This window comes from Pongo pygmaeus, chromosome 11, assembly GCF_028885625.2.
Source record: "Pongo pygmaeus isolate AG05252 chromosome 11, NHGRI_mPonPyg2-v2.0_pri, whole genome shotgun sequence".
NCBI classification, from domain to species: domain Eukaryota; kingdom Metazoa; phylum Chordata; class Mammalia; order Primates; family Hominidae; genus Pongo; species Pongo pygmaeus.
Genome location: NC_072384.2, coordinates 50,963,923 through 50,984,851, shown reverse-complemented (window position 1 = coordinate 50,984,851; position 20,929 = coordinate 50,963,923). Strand labels below are relative to the sequence as shown.

Here is a 20,929-nt window from a genome sequence, read left to right as displayed (position 1 = left end):
CTGATCAGAGAGCTCATTACTATAAATGGTGCTCAGCATCATCAAAACACAAAAGGCAGGGCTATTCTCTTAAAGTGTCTAACACATTGTGCCCTCCATAAGACCTGTGGCTTGGTTGTAAATTGGGAAGACACTTAAGCTTGTCTCTCTCTTCTGTATTTATTTCTCAGAAAAAGTACAAGATTCAATATGAAAAGATGAAGGACAAGTACACTCCGGTTCCAGATACGCCAATCCTCATCAGAGCCAAGAGGGCTTACTGGAATGCCAGTGATGTATGCATCCCTTCCTTTTTTCTTCTGTTGTGATAGGGAGAGCTGAGGTTGAAGTACCTAAGAAACATAACATATTTCAGCCATATCCATAGTTCTAAATCATGGCCCGGGAAAAAAACACATTTTTTTTTAAGGAGAAAAAAAAAATGCCCAAACAATACTAGTCAGGCAAAATAGCTGAGAGATACCAGAAGCCTATTCTTCTCAATTCTCTCCTGAGTAAAAATATGACCCTTTCTTGTAATTCTTCAGTAGCATTTTCTGGGGATACTTGACAGTTAATTTACTTATCCATAAAATTATGGTCTGGCAGTCAGCCAGACATGGATTCAAATCCTGATGCTGTTACTTGCCTGCTGTATGACTCTATATCATCTGTCTAATTTTTCCGAGTCTCTTTTCATATATGTGGAATGACAATGAGAATTGTGATAATTAAATAAAACCAAACAAGATAATGTATATGTGTCTAGCATGCTGCTGGGCTCCTAGTTAACACTCAGAAAATGTTTGTTCCCTTTCTTCTCTTAATTGCATATAGATCATGTGAATGATGCATGACACAGTGGTTAAAATTAGGGGGGACAGACGTTCATTTTCCATATCACACAATCGAGGGCAAGGCTGCCTTTTAATGGTAATAATCTGTCAATAATCTGTTAATGAAGATGTGAAGTAGTGAATCCAAGGTAAATAGCCAGTCCTTACGGGTTTTGTGTCTCAGGGTCCAACCAGGAATTCACTGTACCCATTACCAGAGCCACACCCCTAGAGGACTAGACATGTTGGGACTTAAACTGAGCCAAAAATCAAGCCAACTTCATGACCCCCTCAACTTAGCAACATAGCTCTAGGATTTCAAGGCATCTTAAGGTAATTGCAGTAAGCCCGAAGCAGAAAAGAGAAGGCACAGCAAATGTGAACAATATCTCAGTTCCATAATTTTGTTAGGAATTTTTATTTGGAGCAGAGAAGAGCCTACTAGTTAGAAAAAGGCAATGCCAGTTAGTGCTTAAAATATAAGCTGGGAAAAAATCATATACTCCCCTCAAAAACTACCTTCTAGGATATTTTTAGTCTTCTTGTGACATCCTTCATCATTATCACTTCAAAGTTAATGTTGAATATTTATTTGAGCCAAGCTGAATTAATATCTTACAGTGGTGACCACACATTGAAATTGGCCCTGGGATTCATCATGCCCCACTGGACAGCACCATCCCTCGGGCTTTATCAGTAGCAATTCTGATAACTCTAATCTTTACAATAGTCTAATGTAACAAGGGTAGTATCTGGCATTTAATTCAGTATTAACCGTGGTTAGCCCCACAAGTAGATCTAAACAATCTTATGATCCATCTAAAAAACAAAATTACAAAGTCAAAGAAAAGACAACTTTCATTGTGTGCTTGCTCAGTTACCACAAAAGAAAAGAACTGTTTGACGTTGAAAATAGGTTGTGCAGAGAAGCACCCATCTTGTGTAGATTAGATGAATCATTTATGATATTCTCAGGTTAGAATCAGAGCTGTTTTCTCTTGAAATATCACAAAGATAAAGATTATAATGAAATAAAGTTTTAAGACTGCTTAGTGAAGAAGGCATTTTAATACCAGGAGTTAGAAGCTAAACCTTTTTCCCTTTTCCATGTACATTAGCATATCTTGGGCTCAACAATGTTGTTTGCTTGGGGTTTTTTTTTTTCTCTCAAATGAACTTTTGGTTTGTGTTTTATATTTAAACTTTTTATTTTAAGTAGCCTTAGATTTATCGAAATTATACGAGTTATCACATACCCCACACCCAGGGGAACACCCATATCCTCCTGTTGCTAACACCTATATCACCATCATAGATTTGCCATGATCAGTGAACCAAGATTGATACATTATGATCAGTTAAACTTCATAGTTGCTTTGGATTTCATTAGTTTTCCCTAGTGTTCTTTTTCTCTTCTAGGGTCTGAAATAAGCTTTTAAATTTTTCCTAAATGTATTCATGGGAAAACCAGAAAGAAGACAAGAGAGTTCAAGCTTAAAAGAGCTCAATTATTTAACTTGGTAGTTTTTTTGTAATTCATGTGCTTTTTCTCTTTCTAGCTACGCTACAAAGAAACGTTTCAAAAGACCAAAGGGAAATACCACACGGTGAAAGATGCCCTAGACATTGTCTATCATCGCAAAGTCACAGATGACATCAGTAAAGTATGTCCCTAAATATTTCTACTTGTGTTGGGCTCTACAACTCACCATATACATATACATATATTTTTTAGCAACCTCCCTCTTCTACAATTCTCCAGAAAGAAGCCATATTTACATTAACTTTGGGTAAGACTTACAGCTGTCTTTGTATTTTTTATAACAGATAAAATACAAGGAGAACTACATGAGCCAGTTGGGTATCTGGAGGTCCATTCCTGATCGTCCAGAGCATTTCCACCACCGAGCAGTCACTGACGCAGTCAGTGATGTGAGTGTTGACATCTTCTATTTTCACATATAAATTCATATTCCCATATAAGCTCTGAAATCATACACAGCATAAAAACTGAAGAAACCCTTGGCTAGATTTTAGATTTTGTGTGTGGATGTTTAAATCATAAAACTCAATTGCTAAGTGAGTGAATTTCAACTTGGGAGAAGGAAATATATATTCAAATTTATAAACCTCATTTTTCTCCTAAATGTATGATATCATATTACAGGACTGGAAGTGATATATATCATCTAGGAAATAGCCTATTTTGATCCAATGAAGTGACAACTTCATGAAGCAATTAAGACACATAACAATGCTCACTTAGAAAGTTCAGCTCTGTGTGTGAAAATATAGCTGCCAAGCTAATGATATACTCTCTAGGATGCCTGTTAAATTTGAATTGCTTTAATTAGTATTAAAAATGGAAAACTTCCATATGTTATAAAACAATATACCAGAGGTCAGTATTACTGAAAATGTCTTTTAAATAATTGTTTTAATACTTTATTATTTCATATACCTCAAGGGGTAGTGCTTCTGTTTGTTCCACTTGTATAGATACTAACTTACTGCTGTTTGGAGATGGCTTCTTACAACTCTTTGATGTTCTTCTTTTCCCAGGTAAAATATAAAGAAGACCTGACTTGGCTTAAAGGCATTGGTTGCTATGCCTATGATACCCCTGATTTCACTCTGGCTGAAAAGAACAAGACTCTCTACAGCAAGGTATATATACTCAAGGAGAATTGGCCTCATCCATTCGACATATACCTGTACCCAGAGAGAATTAGCACTGAGGAAATAGTCTTTCATGTTTCCATCCCTATCACGGCTTCTAGAGCTTATAGTTTGAGTACATACTTAGTTGTTCACTCCTAGGAAACTCTTGGGTTTTAACCTCATTGACTGAAGGCATTTATTTGAATTTGATGAAAAATCAACTCTGTTCAACCCCTCATGATTCTTCTAGAACTCTCTCCGTATTAATATGTCTCTGGGTGGTTTCTCCTATTAAAGCTGATATGACAGCCAATATAAAGTGGGGTTATTTTAATCCACAAATAATGTATGACGTGGGGCAAACCACCTAGTTTTTATAGCCTCATTTTCCTGTTTACAATATAAAGCAATTCAATTCACTTGCATTTGAGCTGTACAATAAGATCCAGCAAACTTTTTCCTGAAAAATGCCAGATAGTAAATAAAACATCTAAGAAGATGTTGTGGGCCAAATTCATTCTAGGGCATATTCTTCTTTGTTTGTTACAACACTGTGGAATGGTGAAACCCATTCTAATTCATGAAGCTGTTTAAAAACAGGTGGCATGCTAGATGGGTTATACCCCACACCTGCTCTTAGAAGATTATGATTATCTGATTAATTACTGGAAAACTCTTCAAATTAATGTACTAAAAACCTTCAAGTGCACATGAAAATACTTTCAAAGTTAAATAATAATTATAATATATAGAAATAAACTAGACATTGATTTAAATTTTTGCCCAATATGGAAAATAAATCTATTTGGCATCCATTCAATGGAAGTGTTTTTGTAGTGTCCACTTTTGGGCTAGTTTTCAAGACATCTAGGCAGTTCTACCCTTCATTGCCTTGGAGGCAGAATAAACAATCAGTAAATATGTGTTAGCTTGGCTGGAATCTGTGGCTTACACATGTAATCCCAGCACTTGGGGAGGCCAAGGCAGGCAGATAGCCTGAGCCCAGGAGTATGAGACCAGCCTGGGCAACATGACAAAACCCCATCTCTACAAAATATACATAAACTAGCCAGGCATGGTGGTGTACAACCTGTAGTCCCACCTACTTGGGAGGCTGAGGTGGGAAGATCGATTGAGACTGGGAGGCAGAGGTTGCAATGAGCTATGACTGTGCCTTGCACTCCAGCCTGGGCAACAGAGCGAAACCCTGTCTCAAAACAAACAATCGAATATGTGTTAGCTCTATGAATTAATTATCACAATTATATCATATGATAAACAGCATGTCTCATTCTCAAGATAATCATAGCCTGCTGTCAAGTAACCATGTTCTGTTTTTTCTAGTATAAGTATAAAGAAGTATTTGAAAGGACAAAGTCAGATTTCAAGTATGTTGCCGACTCTCCGATCAATAGGCATTTCAAGTATGCAACTCAATTGATGAATGAGGTATGTATGAATAAACTGCTCCAATTAAGCCTATTCAATTCCCTAAAGAAGTCTTAGAGTTTTTTTTAAATTAAAGCCCAATACACAGAATGACAGGAAAGCCATCCTAAGTTTTCATTTTAACTAAAGATTTGGAAAAGACTCTATAATGTAACCATCCAACAAGCTCTGCCAAACTACAAACAAGAACAAGTGAAGGGACCATTCAGTGGTGGGAGAGCCCCGCAAACTTCAGCACCTCTGCACAAACACAGGGCAGCAAAGCCCTGCGGGTGACAATACCAGGCAGGTAAAGGATTTTCTTGACTGTCAGCAGAACTCCCTTATATAGAATATTGTGTAGATTTGGAAGACACAGAAGTTCAAGGTTAATTTAGTATCCTCTACTAAGGCACAAAAATGTCAGTTGTTAGAAGAGCTATGCTAAAGGAATAGTTGTGATTCATGCTTCAAAGATATTGCCATTGTTACTCCCACATATATTGGTGCACAGAAGTATCCATTTGCACCCAAATTTTTTCTTTCTATTTTATCCAGCCTTTCCTGTAACCATCTTTGCAATAATTTAAGTTAAATTTAGCTCAAGATGGCTGAAATAAACAAGCTATGAATTTATTTAGTTTGGATGGTTTTGTAACATTGGGATGGTTTTATAGTTAAAGTTGTATTTAATTTCCTATTTTCAGATTTTTCACAGGTTTCTATAAGTTCAAAAATTACGTGAGAAAATTAGTACAATGTTTCTAAAAATGAAAATATAGCCAATGGTATATTTACTTAAATGTATGACTTTTTTGTTTGTTGTCTTTACATTTGATTCAGTTCACTTTCAGTAGATTTCCAGATGGGACAACCCTGAAGAATTACTGTCAGTAGCTTCCTATGAATACAATCTTGATATATTTTGTTTCTATTTTTCTATTTCATGAAGAATTTCCAGGTCTCCTTTATAATCCAATAAATTAATAGCATTAGAAGACTATTACAAATTTCCCATGGATGCTTTAGCATCAGTTATGCTTTGAGATTCTCACAGCCTTAGTTAGAAAGCTGTAGCTGATCAGTACCCTATTTTAAATATACCATTAGAGGTCATAGAACCTAATGTTGTTAATGGCATCATATGCAAAGATGTAAAATGTTTGGGCACAAGAAACTCTAATTTCAGTGTCATAAATCTGACCTATCCCACACTCCAGCCTTCTTCAGGTAATCTTCCTCCACTTGACTCTCTTTGCTTCCCTGTTTTTATTGTCTTGGGTATGTTGGGAGCCCACCACTAGAGATGACATGTTCTGGCCCTCTGGAGTATTTACCTTGAGACATTTTTGTGTAGCCTTGAAGTTGTACTCTTGCTATAATATGCTATGATGTTTGAGCAGAAAAAATACAGAGCTGATTATGAGCAGCGGAAAGATAAATACCACCTGGTAGTCGATGAGCCTAGACATCTGCTGGCTAAGACCGCAGGCGACCAGATCAGTCAGGTACTGTGATGGGGCTGGCCGGTGGCCCAGGCAGGACTGTGCTCCCGGTTTCTCATGAGATGTCGTCCCGTCTGCTGCAAGGATGTCATAGGTTCTGCCTATGATATTGGGTTGTTCTGTTTCAAAGTATCTGTCTAGCCACCCAAAGAGCCTGTCAGCTATTTGAGTGTGCCAGTCCATGCTCTATGTTCTCACTTGTGCTGTGGTGAAGATGAAAGGAAAAGCTGGGTCCTCCCATCCTTTACTCTTCTGGAGAACCTGTTTGAAAACTGCAACTGTAAAGTGCAGATTGAGTTGCAAAAGCAAAAAATAAACAACAAAAAACAAACAAAAATTAATGGAAGGAAAGAAGACATAACTCCTTACTATATATCTTTCTATTCCAAAGATGTCTTCTTTTCTATAAAGCTATTTTGGTAGTAATGTAAGTGAAACTAGCTGTATCATTCCCCATTCACAAGGACTATGAATGGCCAACTGCAAGCATTGCAGTCATTCTGCTTCACATTATAATGTATTTGATGTCTTCACCCACACATATGTGAGTACATAAAGTGTGTATGCCTACATCTCTTCACTCAGAAGTGATTGGGATATAGAGCCGTGTTCTTTTCTGTCTTCATAAGTCTCTTTTGTGCTTCACTGCTCTTTGCATGGACAGAGAAAATATAAATCTAGTGCCAAGATGTTTCTGCAGCATGGATGTAATGAAATTCTGCGTCCAGATATGTTGACTGCTCTCTACAATTCGCATATGTGGAGCCAGGTAATGTCTGACGGGATGTGAAGAAGGAGGTTGAGAAGTCTTGGATGCATCCCCCTGTATGCTTTCATTGATTCCTCTCCCACTCCCTACCCACGCTGGCTTCGTATGGTAAAGCTATGTAAATATTCATTCCTTGTAAATGACCTCTGAATGTGGCCAAAGGTGATGGGACAGCGGTCATCTGTACATCATCTGACACTTTCAGAACTCTTAATAAAATCAACTGATTCTTTCAAGTGTTATTTCCAAAGTGGTATAACATTAATTTATACTTTTCAGTATTTGCCTCAAAGGAATAGATTCCTTAGAGATTGAAGATAGTAAGTAGATTCAACAGCATGTAAAAGGTCTGAATATTTAATGTTTTCATCTAATGTGTCCCTTGTTCAATTATCACTACAACTGTTGTGGGGAGATGAGGATTACTGTGCAGCTCTATGAATATTGTATATATTCATGGTGCCTCTTGACTTTGATGCTGAATTGCTAGGTTATTTCCAGCACATCTGATCCCGCACAAACTGGTTAACAGTGTCTCTGATAATAATGCCTTTTTAGAAGGCCAACTGAAGCATGCACTTTCCAGCACATGCTGAAAGGTAAATTTGATGCAGCAATAAACAGTGATAATTGGTAACTACCAGACACAATGTTAGTAATAATACCATTTTTCCCAGACAAAAAAAAAGTTAATTGAGCTTTTCTCTTAGCAACTTGTTTTGTCATTTTAGTTTACCATGAAATCAATACGTGAAATGAGGAGGTTAAGCTCTCCCTATAAATATCCTGTTTGCCTGAACTTCCTCCTTTGTCCTTATATGATCCTCAAATAGTTGTGCATGAAATTTTATGGTGCTCTCTGTATCTGTCCTGCTTAAAACAGCTTTTGTGCATGAAAATAATTATGACTTGAAAATTGCAAAAACGAATTTTTTAAAATTTTAAAACTTCAAACCATATATACTCATTCTTTATTTTATATCCCTGTTTCATCTTTGATATGGAAAAATGCCTTTGGAGATTGTACATGTTCAATACAATATGTTATGAGTAAAACAATGTTTGTCAGACTCCAGAGAACAGGTTCTAGTCCTGCTCTGAGATTTGGTCTAAATGTGCCCTTCGGTCAGTCTCGTAACCTCTGGGGGCCTCTGAGTACATGTGTATAAAACATATTGGAACTTGGGAGGATGAGGCAGGAGAATTGCTTGAACCTGGGAGGGGGAGGTTGCAGTGAGCCGAGATCGCACCACTGCACTCCAGCCTGGGTGACAGAGCAAGACTCCGTCTCGGAGGGAAACAAAAAAAGGGAATTATTAGTAGTAGTATCATCTGCTCACTCCATTTCACTTTTGCTATCAGACACAAATTTATAGTAAACATTTCCAGTTAGGAATTAAAGAGAAAGCTAGATACCATCTCCCACTCTGGTGTTTCAAGAGGACAATTAGATACCTTAAAGCCCACTCTACAACTTCTTAGAGCTCTTTCTTCTCTTCCACAATTAAGATCAAATACAGGAAAAACTATGAAAAATCAAAGGACAAATTTACCTCAATTGTGGATACTCCAGAACACCTGCGTACTACAAAAGTCAACAAACAAATCAGCGATGTAAGTGCAAGAAACACTGAATAACTTCTCAAACTCAGGGGGCATCTGCAAACATGGAGGGGCATTTTAAATTGTCACAGTCTGGGAGACTACTGCCATTTAGTGGGAGGGAGGCAGGGGTGCGAGATGTCCTGTTATGCTCAGGATTCTCCTCCCCAATAAAGAATTGTTGTGGTCGGGCGTGGTGGCTTATGCCTGGAATCCCAGCACTTTGGGAAGCCAAGGCAGGTGGATCACTTGAGGCCAGGAGTTTGAGACCAGCCTGGCCAATATGGCAAAACCCCATCTCTACTAAAAATACAAAAATTAGCCAGATGCAGTGGTGCATGCCTGTGGTCCCAGCTACTCAGGAGGTTGAGGCGTGAGAATTGCTTGAGCCCAGGAGATGGAGGTTGCAGTGAGCCAAGATCACGCCACTGCACTCCAGCCTGGGTGGCAATGTGAGACTCTTGTCTCAAAAAAAAAAAAGAAAAAAAAAAAGAGTTGTTGTGACCAAACTGGCAGACACGCCAGCTGGAAACACTGAGGTCTTAGCAGAGAGCATGAAAGCACCTGTCAAATTCGCAGAATTCTCTTTCCTTTATATTCACTCAGGAAAAAATTTTGCATTTATATTTTGATATTATACACTGAGAAGCATGACGTGATGTCTTTCTGCTTTTTGATCTTTCAGATCCTTTATAAATTGGAATACAACAAGGCCAAACCCAGAGGCTACACCACAATCCACGACACGCCCATGTTGCTGCATGTCCGCAAGGTTAAAGATGAAGTCAGTGATGTAAGTACTAGAATGGCTTAGCAGTCCCTCTCATCTTGACCTCCTTCTAATGTGATGTAACAAACCCTGGTCCAGTTATCTATTCCTGTGTAACAACCACCCTAAAACTTAGTGGCTTAAAATAACAGTCATCTCTTTTGCTCATGATTCGGTAAGTTGACTGGACACAGCTGAATAGTCCTACTCCCCATGTTGCTGGCAGACACCTGGAGCTCAGTCAAGCCAGGACATCCAGGTGGCTCACTCCCATGGCTGGCCATTGGTGATGGCTGCCGGCTGGGAGCTGGGCTGTTGTGTAGACAAGACAGGAACCCCTTCATGTGGCCTCTCCACATGCCTTGGACTTCTCCCCAGATGGCTCTCCACATGGCTTAAACATATCCTGAGGTACTGAGTTTTTAAAAATGAATTTCCATGACTTTCTCCTAAAGATACTGATAAGTAAATTGGTAAACTAGGTCTATGGTGAAGCCAGGAAAATTGTGATTCCTATGATCAGTTTAGTAAACCCCACTATGGCTCCCTCAGAACAGTTTATTTTGGCCTTAGTCACATTAAAACCTAGGATCCTTCCCCAATGATTAATGAGAAAGCCCAGATCGAGGCCCTTGACCTTGAAATTTAAGAAGAGCAAAAGTGGGTGAAGCTGCAAGTCCCAGGCCCAGGATGGAAAAACTGCCTGTTGGGCCTGCAGAGGCTAAGCCTTCCCTTTGCCTCTCCCTCCTATCCAAACCCACATATACCAAAACTTGCTAGGTATGTCTCTAGCAATGACGATATACAGTTCCATATATTTTTAAAAGGTAGAATGATTGCTGTATTCATCAGTTCATTCATTCATCAAATATTTATTGTCTATGTGCCTGACACTAGGAATGAGATGATGGATGATAAACAGTTTTTGCCCTTAAGGGGTTCTTCTTAATGGGAAGAATAGGCAGATTAAAAAAATTATAACATGATATGATAATAGCTATAACTGCAGGAGCACAGAAGGAGAGCAAGACTAATTCTGTCTGGGTGAGCTGGTAGGGAAAGGCTTCTCTTCCATCAGCAGTTATCAAGATGTTCTGAAAGCAAGATTTGCTGATTTGGGGAAAGGAAAACCTGAATAATAGGTGTCCAACTGGTCCTTTCAGCACAAGCACAGAAACAAAAATTATATGGCAGGCCGGGCACGGTGGCTCACACCTATAATCCCAGCACCTTGAAAGGCTGAGGTGGGCGGGATCACCTGAGGTCAGGAGTTCAAGACCAGCCTGGCCAACATGGTGAAACCCCATCTCTACTAAAATACAAAATTAGCGGGGTGAGGTGGCGCAGGCCTGTGGTCCCATCTACTCAGGAGACTGAGGCAGGAGAATTGCTTGAACCTGGGAGGTGGAGGTTGCAGTGAGCCGAGATCATACCATTGTACTCCAGCCTGGGTGACAGAGAGAGACTCTGTTAAAAAAAAAAAAAAATTATATGGCAACACTGATGACCATAGTCAGTGTGCCCTGATCTGAGATAGGAAAGTGCATCTCTGCATGGCTGTATCCTTGCTCCACAGCAGATTTTTAAAATTCTGTCTTAAGGAGCATTGTGTACTATAGTCATGCATGGATTTAATTTCTTGTTTTTTAAGATGCTCAGTATGCTGCTATAAAAAAATTAATCTTGTCATTGTGTTTCCTCCCACAGCTGAAATACAAAGAAGTATACCAAAGAAATAAATCCAATTGCACCATTGAGCCAGATGCTGTTCATATCAAAGCAGCCAAGGACGCCTACAAAGTCAACACCAATGTAAGTTCCAGAAACTTCCCCAAGCATGGTGGGGGATTTACCAGCTTCTGTAGGACACATGGCCTCTTTTTACATCTCTTCAGGCAATTGAGCTCTAGTGATTGATTCCAAAGCAAGAGTCAGGCTCCAGGAGCGTGAACAATGATGCTAAAATATAAATGCTGCATTGGTCCTCACAAAGGAGCATAGGGAAGAGCAAAGGAGGCTTCATCCCATGCCATGGATGCTACACCCACTCAGGTCTTGCAGTGGGTGGCTGAGAAATGGGACATTTAATTCTGAGATGTAGGTTGCATTTTTGGAAAGTGCCTGAGCATTTTTTATTCTCTTCCCCTGTGCTCTCCTCCTGACTCAAACTCTACAATCTGCTTCTTCTGATGAAGAAAACATTGAGCCATTTGGTGCCATCAGGCATTGGCCTAGACCTTCTTCCTGCTCAGATATTCCCTGCGTTGACTCTCTTCTTGGGTGCAGCATCTTAAGGCCTCAACTACAGAAATAATTTTGTGCATTTAGATGAGCACTGACTTCTTAAAAATATATTAAATGGTTATACAATGAAACCATTGTAACCGAATTATTACCCACTAGTGCTAGAGGGGACATATATTTATGAGGGCTAGCAAACTGGAATGCCTGTAGGAGCTGGCAAAGAGCTTGTATGTATCCTGAGGATGGATTGAGGGTAGACGGATAGAAGGATACATGTGAGATAAAGAAAATGCAGTAAAATGTACCTTGCAAAATCCAGGTTATATGGGTATTCTCTGTAATATTCTTGCAACATTTTTGTATGTTTGAAATTTTTCAAAATAAAATGAGGGGAAAAAAACCTTATCAAATAGTATACATAAAAGCATGTGCATTGTATTGTGTATAAATTATACCTCAATTTTAAAAAGAGAGAAAGAATGAGGAAAGAAATGTGCCTAATAGTGCAGGCTCCTCCCAAGGACACTCAAATTAAATTACATACACTTCTGTGGCTCAGATTTGGCCCAGTGCAGCCAGTTCTCCAGCCCTGAAGAGTCTAGGAAGCATGCAAGCACCTCTGAGGCCAGACTGCCTGGGTTTAAATTCCAGCTCCACCAATTGCTAAGTCTCACCTTGGGAAGTTTACTTAACCTTTCTATCCAGTTCTTCAGCTGTCTATTTCATGCAGTTGTTATGAAGATTAGATGAATTAATTTTATAAAATTTTATAATTCATTTAATTAGTTTTGTAATTTGTAAAGAACTTAGAAAAGTGCCTGGCAGAAAATAAATACCTAGTGTTTGATCATTTTTGTTAAAAATTAAACCTGAATTTAGTTTGAAATTAAAAGTACTCGATTCTGAAGATGATTGGGCTGGACTGGCAGAGCTAGAGAGATTGAAGAATCATTTCACCTGGAGGCCTTTAAAAATTTTAGCCTCCATTTCGGGACCACAAGGTCCCAACAGATGACCTCTGAGTGGATGACTAGCTGCATAAATTGTACAGAAATTTTAATTGGGGTTCCCTCTTGCATTAGGGATCATGATTTGAGATGTTTTAAAATGCAAGAGCCCCTCTGTGCTGTGTGTGTTTGTGAATTTAGCCTACTGAATCAAGTGATTTCTTTCTCTCCTGTTAAAAACAGCTGGACTATAAGAAACAGTACGAAGCCAACAAAGCCCACTGGAAGTGGACCCCTGACCGACCGGACTTCCTCCAGGCTGCCAAGTCATCCCTGCAGCAAAGCGACGTAAGACAGGAGAGACATAGACGATCGTAACTGCATACTGCACCTGAGAAATACAATGAATAATATTTATAATAACCACTGTCATGAGTGTTAACCCTTGCTCGTTTGACATCTGAGAAGGAGAGGAGGATGGTTGTGGGAGTGATAGGCGAGCTCAGAACCCAAACCTGCCCATGGAGCCTATTCTCCTTTGGCTGGGCCTGGACACAAATGGCTGAGTTCTGACTGAGGCTGGGGAGAGTCTGGGGGAAGACTGGGGATGGAGGGGCTTGGTCCTGGCAGCTAGGCTGAAAAGGAGGAGTCCAAAATGCAGTGAGGGACCAAGAAGCTCTTCCCCTCATTCTGGTAGCAAGTCTTTGTCCTCTCCTTAAGAGGACACCCTGTGTGTTTAATCAAATGCCCAGCTTCCTCCTGTGCTGTGACCCTTCCCTTTTCTTCTGCCTTTCTTCTATAACAGTTTGAATATAAGCTGGACCGGGAGTTCCTCAAGGGTTGCAAGCTTTCTGTCACTGATGACAAAAACACGGTGCTCGCCCTCAGGAATACTTTAATAGAAAGTGATGTAAGTATCTAGTTCTTTCATGATGCCTAATCTCACTCAGGGCCATCTTCCATGGTACAGTCCCCAGGGACACCAGGGAAGGATGGAGAAGAGCTGCTTCCATCAGGGCTCAGGTATGGGTCCTGAATTATGGCCTATCCTGTGATGGACACCAGCAGTCAAGCAGGGCAGCAGCAGTGCAGGGGCCATTAGATCCAGGTGACAGTCCTTGATTTATACTGCACCAGCAGAGAGTTCACACAGCAGGAATTAGGATCCTTAAGGCCTGGCTGGACTCTATGGAAACGCCATGATTTGTTTTCTATGGGATCATACTTTCCCTTCACTACAGTTTCCTCCTCTGTAAAGAAGGAATAATAATGGGCTTATGGAGGGCTTATGGGAGGGACAAATGGCATATCTGAGCATGCTGTGAACATAAGTCTGACTATATAAAGATTCATCACGAGATCCATTTTGATTGTTATTAAAACTACAACTTGCTAGAGATAAGGAAAAAACCCTTTTGAATATTTCCCAAAATTTGCAAGTATCACATCTTTTATTGAGTTTAGTATTGTCAACGATGCTGTTCTAGTGGTTCGGGGGTGTAATAAAAATATGTAGGCTATCCAGCAGAGCTAAAGAAATGCCCTTTTTCCTGCCCCTGAAGCTGAAATACAAAGAGAAACATGTCAAGGAAAGAGGAACCTGCCACGCCGTACCTGACACGCCTCAGATCCTGCTGGCGAAGACTGTCAGCAACCTGGTGTCTGAGGTAACCCCCAGCCGCCCATGAGTTCTGCTTCCCTCTTGGGAGAACGCCCCAGGCAGATGCCTTAACGAGCTCTCTATGGATTCCCCCAGAACAAGTACAAGGACCATGTCAAGAAGCACTTGGCACAGGGCTCATACACAACACTACCAGAGACCCGGGACACTGTTCACGTCAAGGAAGTGACCAAGCATGTCAGTGATGTAAGTGATCAACCACCAGTCTCTTGGCAGCAAAAATGCCACTTGACTGTAGAATCTGGTGAAATACTGTCAGTTGCCTTTTGCTTCCTTTATGTAGCTTCACTCTTACCATCAATATCTACATGTGAATCTTAAACTCTGATTTTTAAAATGACCCAGTATTTATTGGCTTTCCAATTCTGGCAATTATGGCAAATATGGGTTTTGCTACAGGACATGTAATCTAGCCATATCAGATATTACTAACCTATTAATAACAGAAGGAAACGTTGTTGATTAGGAGTGGCCTCTCCTATTATTAAACTGCTACCCAATTTTAGAAAGGTAAAACTACCTCTTTGGGCCTCAGTAATCTCTCCCTGCTCTATCCTTATCAATAATGCTGTAGTAAACTTGGTATTATATGAGTCCCATATGGTCCCATATATTTTCAAAAGGTAGAAATGGTAAATAAAAGAGCTTAATTTGCCTGTACCCAGGTTCTCCAAAGATTGCCACGTGGTTCTAGTGTTGGGTTGCAGGACACAAATGACAGAGAAGAACTAGAATATGGGTCTTATCTAAGTCCCAGACTGATGCCAAAATGGGGAGCATGGATTTTCCTGGAGATTTCACAGTTCTTCAAGTAAACCAACTCTGTTCCCAGTTTCCTTTACTCATAAAAGTAATTCTGGCTCTATTTAGACAAATTACAAAAAGAAGTTTGTCAAGGAGAAAGGAAAATCCAACTACTCCATCATGCTGGAGCCACCAGAGGTGAAACATGCTATGGAAGTGGCTAAGAAGCAAAGTGATGTAAGTTTTCCCTCTCAACATTCTCAGGGGCCCATTTGAAGCAGTGGAACCCAGATTGGTGCATTCTCTTGTTCCAGTGTGTGGTCACTCTAATTCCTCTATGTGGTAGTTTTCAAAAAGTTAGTGGCGAGAATTGGTTTGGGTTTAAGGAAAAAAGCTGATTGTGCTTAATGGGGACTTTTAGAAAGATAGCATATCTTGGCTGGGCGTGGTGGCTCATGCCTATAATCCCAGCACTTTGGGAGCCCAAGACAGGCAGATCACGAGGTCAGGAGTTTGAGACCAGCCTGGCCAATATAGTGAAACCCTGTCTCTACTGAAAACACAAAAATCAGCCGGACATGGTGGTGCGCACCTGTAGTCCCTAGCTACTCGGGAGGCTGAGGCAGAAGAATCACTTGAACCCGGGAGACAGAGGTTGCAGTGAGCTGAGATTGTACCACTGCACTCAAGCCTAGGCAACAGAGTGAGATTCCATCTCAAAAAAAAAAAAAAAAAAAAAAAAAAAGCCTCTCTCTTGAGTAAACATTTTCTTCCCCAATAAAGGTCGCTTACAGAAAAGATGCCAAAGAGAACCTGCATTACACCACAGTGGCTGATCGACCAGACATTAAGAAGGCCACACAGGCAGCCAAACAGGCCAGTGAGGTAAGGGTGTCATGAAAATGTCCCCAGTCCCCAACAGCCACTGTCAAGGCATGCCAGGCAACCGTCACCTATTGCCCATTTTGGTTTTCTCTGATTCAGGTGGAGTACAGAGCCAAGCACCGCAAGGAAGGCAGCCATGGCTTAAGCATGCTCGGTCGCCCAGACATAGAAATGGCCAAGAAGGCAACCAAGCTGAGCAGCCAGGTAATGCAGATGGGTGCACTGGTGGCTCTCATGTGAGGAGATTATAAAAGACCTTGCAGGAAGAAGTGATTTCCAGATTGAAAATGCAAAAGGATGCTGGGTCTGTAATAGTACTGCAAAGCTTCCAAGAGTTATAAAAAGTGCACTGAGGGCCTTTTCTCATTTCCCTCTAAGCTGTCTAGACCTTTCTTGTTCTCCACTTTACCATTTATGGGCATTTGTCTGGGTGTCTGTGTGCTTAACTATCTTTATGTGACAAAAACATCAGCTCATGAGATCCTACTGGAACCTCTCCCCAGGCCTTAAGAGTTTCATCCTCGGGGTCTGATTCATACTTGAGTCAACTGGGGTAGATTTAACATGAAGAGCAATGAAATTCTAACTTCTAGAATCCAACCAGATGAAAATATATTTTTTTTTTCATTAAACATACATATATTAACTGCCTGGGCTAGGAAGTAGGGATGAGCAGATGTCTTCAGATTACTTGTCCATGGATAAATCATTAAAATTTTGTTTGGCAAGTGTTTGATCAGGGTATGCACAGGGTGCTGATGGAGAATGCCACGTTCTTGCAGATCTCATATTATTGAGAAGCAAATGGACTCAGAAATGTGTTGCCCAAACCCAGTTACCACATGACTTATTTTCCCTTGTTAGACCAATTATCTAAAATTCCCCAAGTTATGACAGGTTTTCAGACTTTAGCTCAGAGATCCCATCATCTACCACCAGACCTGTCAGAGTGCAAGTTTGGTCCTATAGGACTTTAGCTTAAGAATATCTTATTTCTCCTCCAATTTACAGATCCTACCCTCTTTTTCCTTGTCCTCTCAGGTATCGGTTTGAAGAAATAGGTTTGGGATATACATTTGGTTGTTGTGAGTGACTGACTTTCAGCAATAGCAAACATGGGATTCCAATCTTTTGGAAGATATAATGCCGTAATGTCAAGTGACAGAACAAGTTAGAATTATGAAAACACAAGAGGGTCAGATGACTGGTGAAAAGCAAATATTATTTTTTAAAAGTTTTTAAACTTAAAATTCCTATGTAACATATTTTATTGTAAATTAATGGAATTGTATAAGTATTTGAAACAGATATGGGATCACCACCACCAACAAAAAAACAGTGGAATCTCTAAGAGTAATGAGATGTAACAAGAACTTATTAATGCAAAAAGTTAGTGTTTTTAAATGTACAAGGTCATATCATTATAATTTAAAAACAAATGACTATGATGTTGAAATTTTGAAAACTTTATTGTTTTTGAAAATCAAGAGGCTCCTATTTCTAGTACTAAGTGAATCCTATCGTATGGAGAATGGGACCCCATGGGTCCCATTTACTTCCTGTGAAAGGCTGGTCTCCGGATTGACAGCTTCATGGTGTGGCCCTGGGCCCAAGGGAGCTTCAGCTGTGTGTGGGCTCTCCCTGTTCTGACTTTGCTGTCTTGCTGCGTACTCTAGGCGGAATACCTCAAAGGCCAAAGGAGAGGGCACGGCGCTGCATCTTATGACACCCCTATGATGAGGCATCTTAAGAAAATTAATGTACTCATCAGTGATGTAAGAAAGACTGAAACCAGCAAGCCATTATTTCTGTCTTCCTCTGATTCTTGTCTACTTTCTTGGCATTGGTCAGGGGACTGACCAGGTTGCATTCTTTTCTGTTGATTTTTGTGTTTGGAACGTGTAGATTGCTGTGGAAATTTGTTGAAGGATATACTTTTGCACACACCCTTCTTTTCCTGCATGAAACTTTCCATCTGGAACATACCACTTGGAATAGGAAGGTAGACTAGACTCAGAGATGGCCTCCTAATGTATGTGTACGTTAGGTTGCTGACACTGATCAAATTAAATGATGAAATGAAAACAAACTGAGAATCTCATCTTCAACCAAAGAAACCTCTGCTGCTTCTTAAGTTATTTGCCATTTTTGGTTTTTAATATACTGAAGATTGGTATTTAATATAGTTTCTCAGTTCAGGCCTTCTATGAATCAACAGTATAAACTTTTAATAGCTTTTCTAATTCTCGGGACTGTTCTTCAGTCTTTAGAAGCACCAGTATACATCTCAATTCAATAAAAAGGAGCTAAAAAATTAGATCTTAAACTTTAAATATAATTAAACTCCTAAAAATATAATTAATTCAAAATCACTTTCCTATACAACATCCATAATAGGCCCAATTTCTGAGCCTGATGGGATTATAAACCCCGGGGGCTGCCACTTGCCGATACATGGCATTGCAGAGTTGCCTCTTAGCTTCCATGGTTAATGGGAAAAAGCTTCACCATTCCCTAATGCCAAGTGTATGTAGTTTTACTACATTACTCCCTAGTCAAACACCATTCCAAGAATTCCTAGAGTCCTAAACCTGGTACATGTCCTTACCTTTCAAACTAGTTTTAAGAAGATCCAGTCAAAAAGGAAGGCCAATAGTTCTGAATTCAGATTCATATTAGTAGTTGTACTAAGCTGCATTTGTTCAGAGGACTTCCTATGGAGAAGGGAGCCATAACTTTTTTTCAGGTAAAAAGGTTGAAGTTAACTTGAAATTAACAGAAGAAAAAGAAACTGAAGTGGAACCAATGGGATTGCTGCTTGAAAAATACCTCTTCAGAAACAAGTATCTTCTAAAAGATAGGAGGACTTTTAGTATGCTTCTAAAAGAAGCAGATTTTATTCTCATTTGAGATGGGCTTTTGCTTCTTTTCTTCCCTACTGTGACTCTGCATATCTGGTTTGCTTTTCTGTGTTTCACAACTCTTGGGAACATCTCCTAGTTTTATGGACTTCTGTATCTCTTAGGAAAAGTTGCCTTTGGTCCAGACACCAGCTCACACCTCAGACTTTCCTTAGCAGGCCTTCCACTTCTTTATGTTGAGAGTGAAACTTCTTCAGAGAAGAGCCATTGTAGCATTTGTTTACATTTCTTTTTCCTTTACTTTGTGTGTCTGTCTCAGTGTGCCTGCATCATGCTGAACTGTTCTGCATGCTTATTTTTTCTCTGCATTTCCACTGAGGATTTATTCAAAGTAAAGGAGTCTCAGCATTGTGAATGCATTTTCTCTGATGTGGCAGATTTCATTGTTATTTTGTGTCTGTTGTGCTGGATGTGTCAAGTTGGGGGAGGTGAAGAGCAGTGATGAAGCATGAGGGGTACTGGTGTTAGTGAGTCTTTCATCTTAACAATAACAGAAACTCTAGGATTCTCTGAGGGTTAAATATTGCCCTTTTGGTTGGCTAACATCTAGAAACAGCTCAGTTTTCATTCCTCCTAGAGTGAATAACTAGTAGAATTCTACTTCTGGCCTTAATTCTACAATACTGTTGACAAAAGCATCAGTTTGTTTTTCAATTAGGAGATGTTTCTGTCACTTTCCATTCTGTTGAATTCTCCTATAAATAAATCTTCTTATTTATTTTGTGAGACAGGGTCTTGCTCTGTTGCCCAGGCTGGAGCGCAGTGGTGCGATCCTGACTCACTGCAGCCTCCACCTCCTGGGCTCAAGTGATCCTCCCACTTCAGCCTCCTCAGTAGCTGGGACTACAGGGTGCACCACAATGCCCAGCTAATTTTTGTATTTTTAGTGGAGATGGGGTTTCAGCATGTTGCCCAGGCTGGTCTCAAACTGCTGGGCTCAAGTAATTCGCCCGCCTTGGCCTCCTAAAGTGCTGAGATTACAGGCATGAGCCACCACACCCGGCTATCATCCTCTTTAGATATTTTACCTAGACATAATGACTGTCTCTTCCTTTCATTCAATCAAATCACATTTATTAAGCAACTATTAGTGCAAGGCATTGTGCTTATTTTTTAAATTGGAGTTATTTAGCCCTCTGCCTACCTAAACTTATTTTTATGTATACTAAAACTATATTTAATCTGATTTCTTCTCATTATTCTAAAGTATCTCACTTTTTTCCTACTTCTAGTCTGAAATCACACTTGAAGCCATTAACCCCCAAACTCTCATATTTGTTTACTGAGGAGTTATACCATTTTTGGCCAAGTTTAATAATTTTTAAATGATATAGCCAAAGTGCCATTTTAAAATAACAGTAAATTCTCCTAATTTAACAGATTCTTTATTTTTCAACCTTCTTGATCATTTACAGCCCTTCTTTGGATTTCATACAGACTTAAATTGCTGTTGGTTTTGCTAGTTAGGAGTGCTAAAATGCTCCAAATCAAGTACATTAAATCACATCTCTGAATTTAGCCTGAAGCCTTTTCCATTTTTTTTTGTTTGTTTTGCATTAGAAAGAGGTGATGACTTTTTATACCTTGGAATAATATAAAAATGAGCAAGGCCAGTGATCGTATATTTGAATGCCTGTTGTCTTGTCATTCTTAATTATTAATAGTGTCTTCTTTACTCTAAATGTCCCAGTTTGGATAATAGATTATATGATCACTCTATGTACAATGCATATTCTTTGGCATTTGTGTTTCTACTATTCCCCAATTCCCAAATTGATTGATGTCCAGGAATAATTTGGATGTTTGCATTTGCTGTTAGGTTAAATACCGAGAAAATTTCGATAAAGAAAAGGGCAAGACACCAAAATACAATCCAAAAGACAGCCAGCTCTACAAAGTCATGAAAGATGCTAATAATCTTGCAAGTGAGGTATGTTTCTAAAATTGTGGTAAAATAT

At 39.7% G+C, this 20,929-nt stretch overlaps 1 protein-coding gene across 4 annotated transcripts in view; it reads left to right on the top strand.

The window, feature by feature from the left end:
* The window catches only part of NEB (nebulin), a 247,776-nt gene that overhangs the window by 191,305 nt on the left and 35,542 nt on the right, over positions 1-20,929 (top strand). For 2 of the 4 annotated variants that reach the window (XM_054478963.2, XM_054478961.2), the window contains 17 exons: positions 171-275; positions 2,375-2,479; positions 2,643-2,747; positions 3,378-3,482; positions 4,821-4,925; positions 6,308-6,412; positions 8,688-8,792; positions 9,466-9,573; positions 11,257-11,361; positions 12,984-13,088; positions 13,546-13,650; positions 14,303-14,407; positions 14,497-14,607; positions 15,292-15,402; positions 15,949-16,050; positions 16,150-16,254; positions 20,791-20,901. In XM_054478963.2, coding sequence (XP_054334938.1) covers positions 171-275; positions 2,375-2,479; positions 2,643-2,747; positions 3,378-3,482; positions 4,821-4,925; positions 6,308-6,412; positions 8,688-8,792; positions 9,466-9,573; positions 11,257-11,361; positions 12,984-13,088; positions 13,546-13,650; positions 14,303-14,407; positions 14,497-14,607; positions 15,292-15,402; positions 15,949-16,050; positions 16,150-16,254; positions 20,791-20,901 — 1,803 coding nt within the window. Of the gene's footprint in view, positions 1-170; positions 276-2,374; positions 2,480-2,642; positions 2,748-3,377; positions 3,483-4,820; positions 4,926-6,307; positions 6,413-7,073; positions 7,179-8,687; positions 8,793-9,465; positions 9,574-11,256; positions 11,362-12,983; positions 13,089-13,545; positions 13,651-14,302; positions 14,408-14,496; positions 14,608-15,291; positions 15,403-15,948; positions 16,051-16,149; positions 16,255-20,790; positions 20,902-20,929 lie in introns of all 4 variants that reach the window. The other 2 variants (XM_054478960.2, XM_054478962.2) reach the window with 2 other exon arrangements.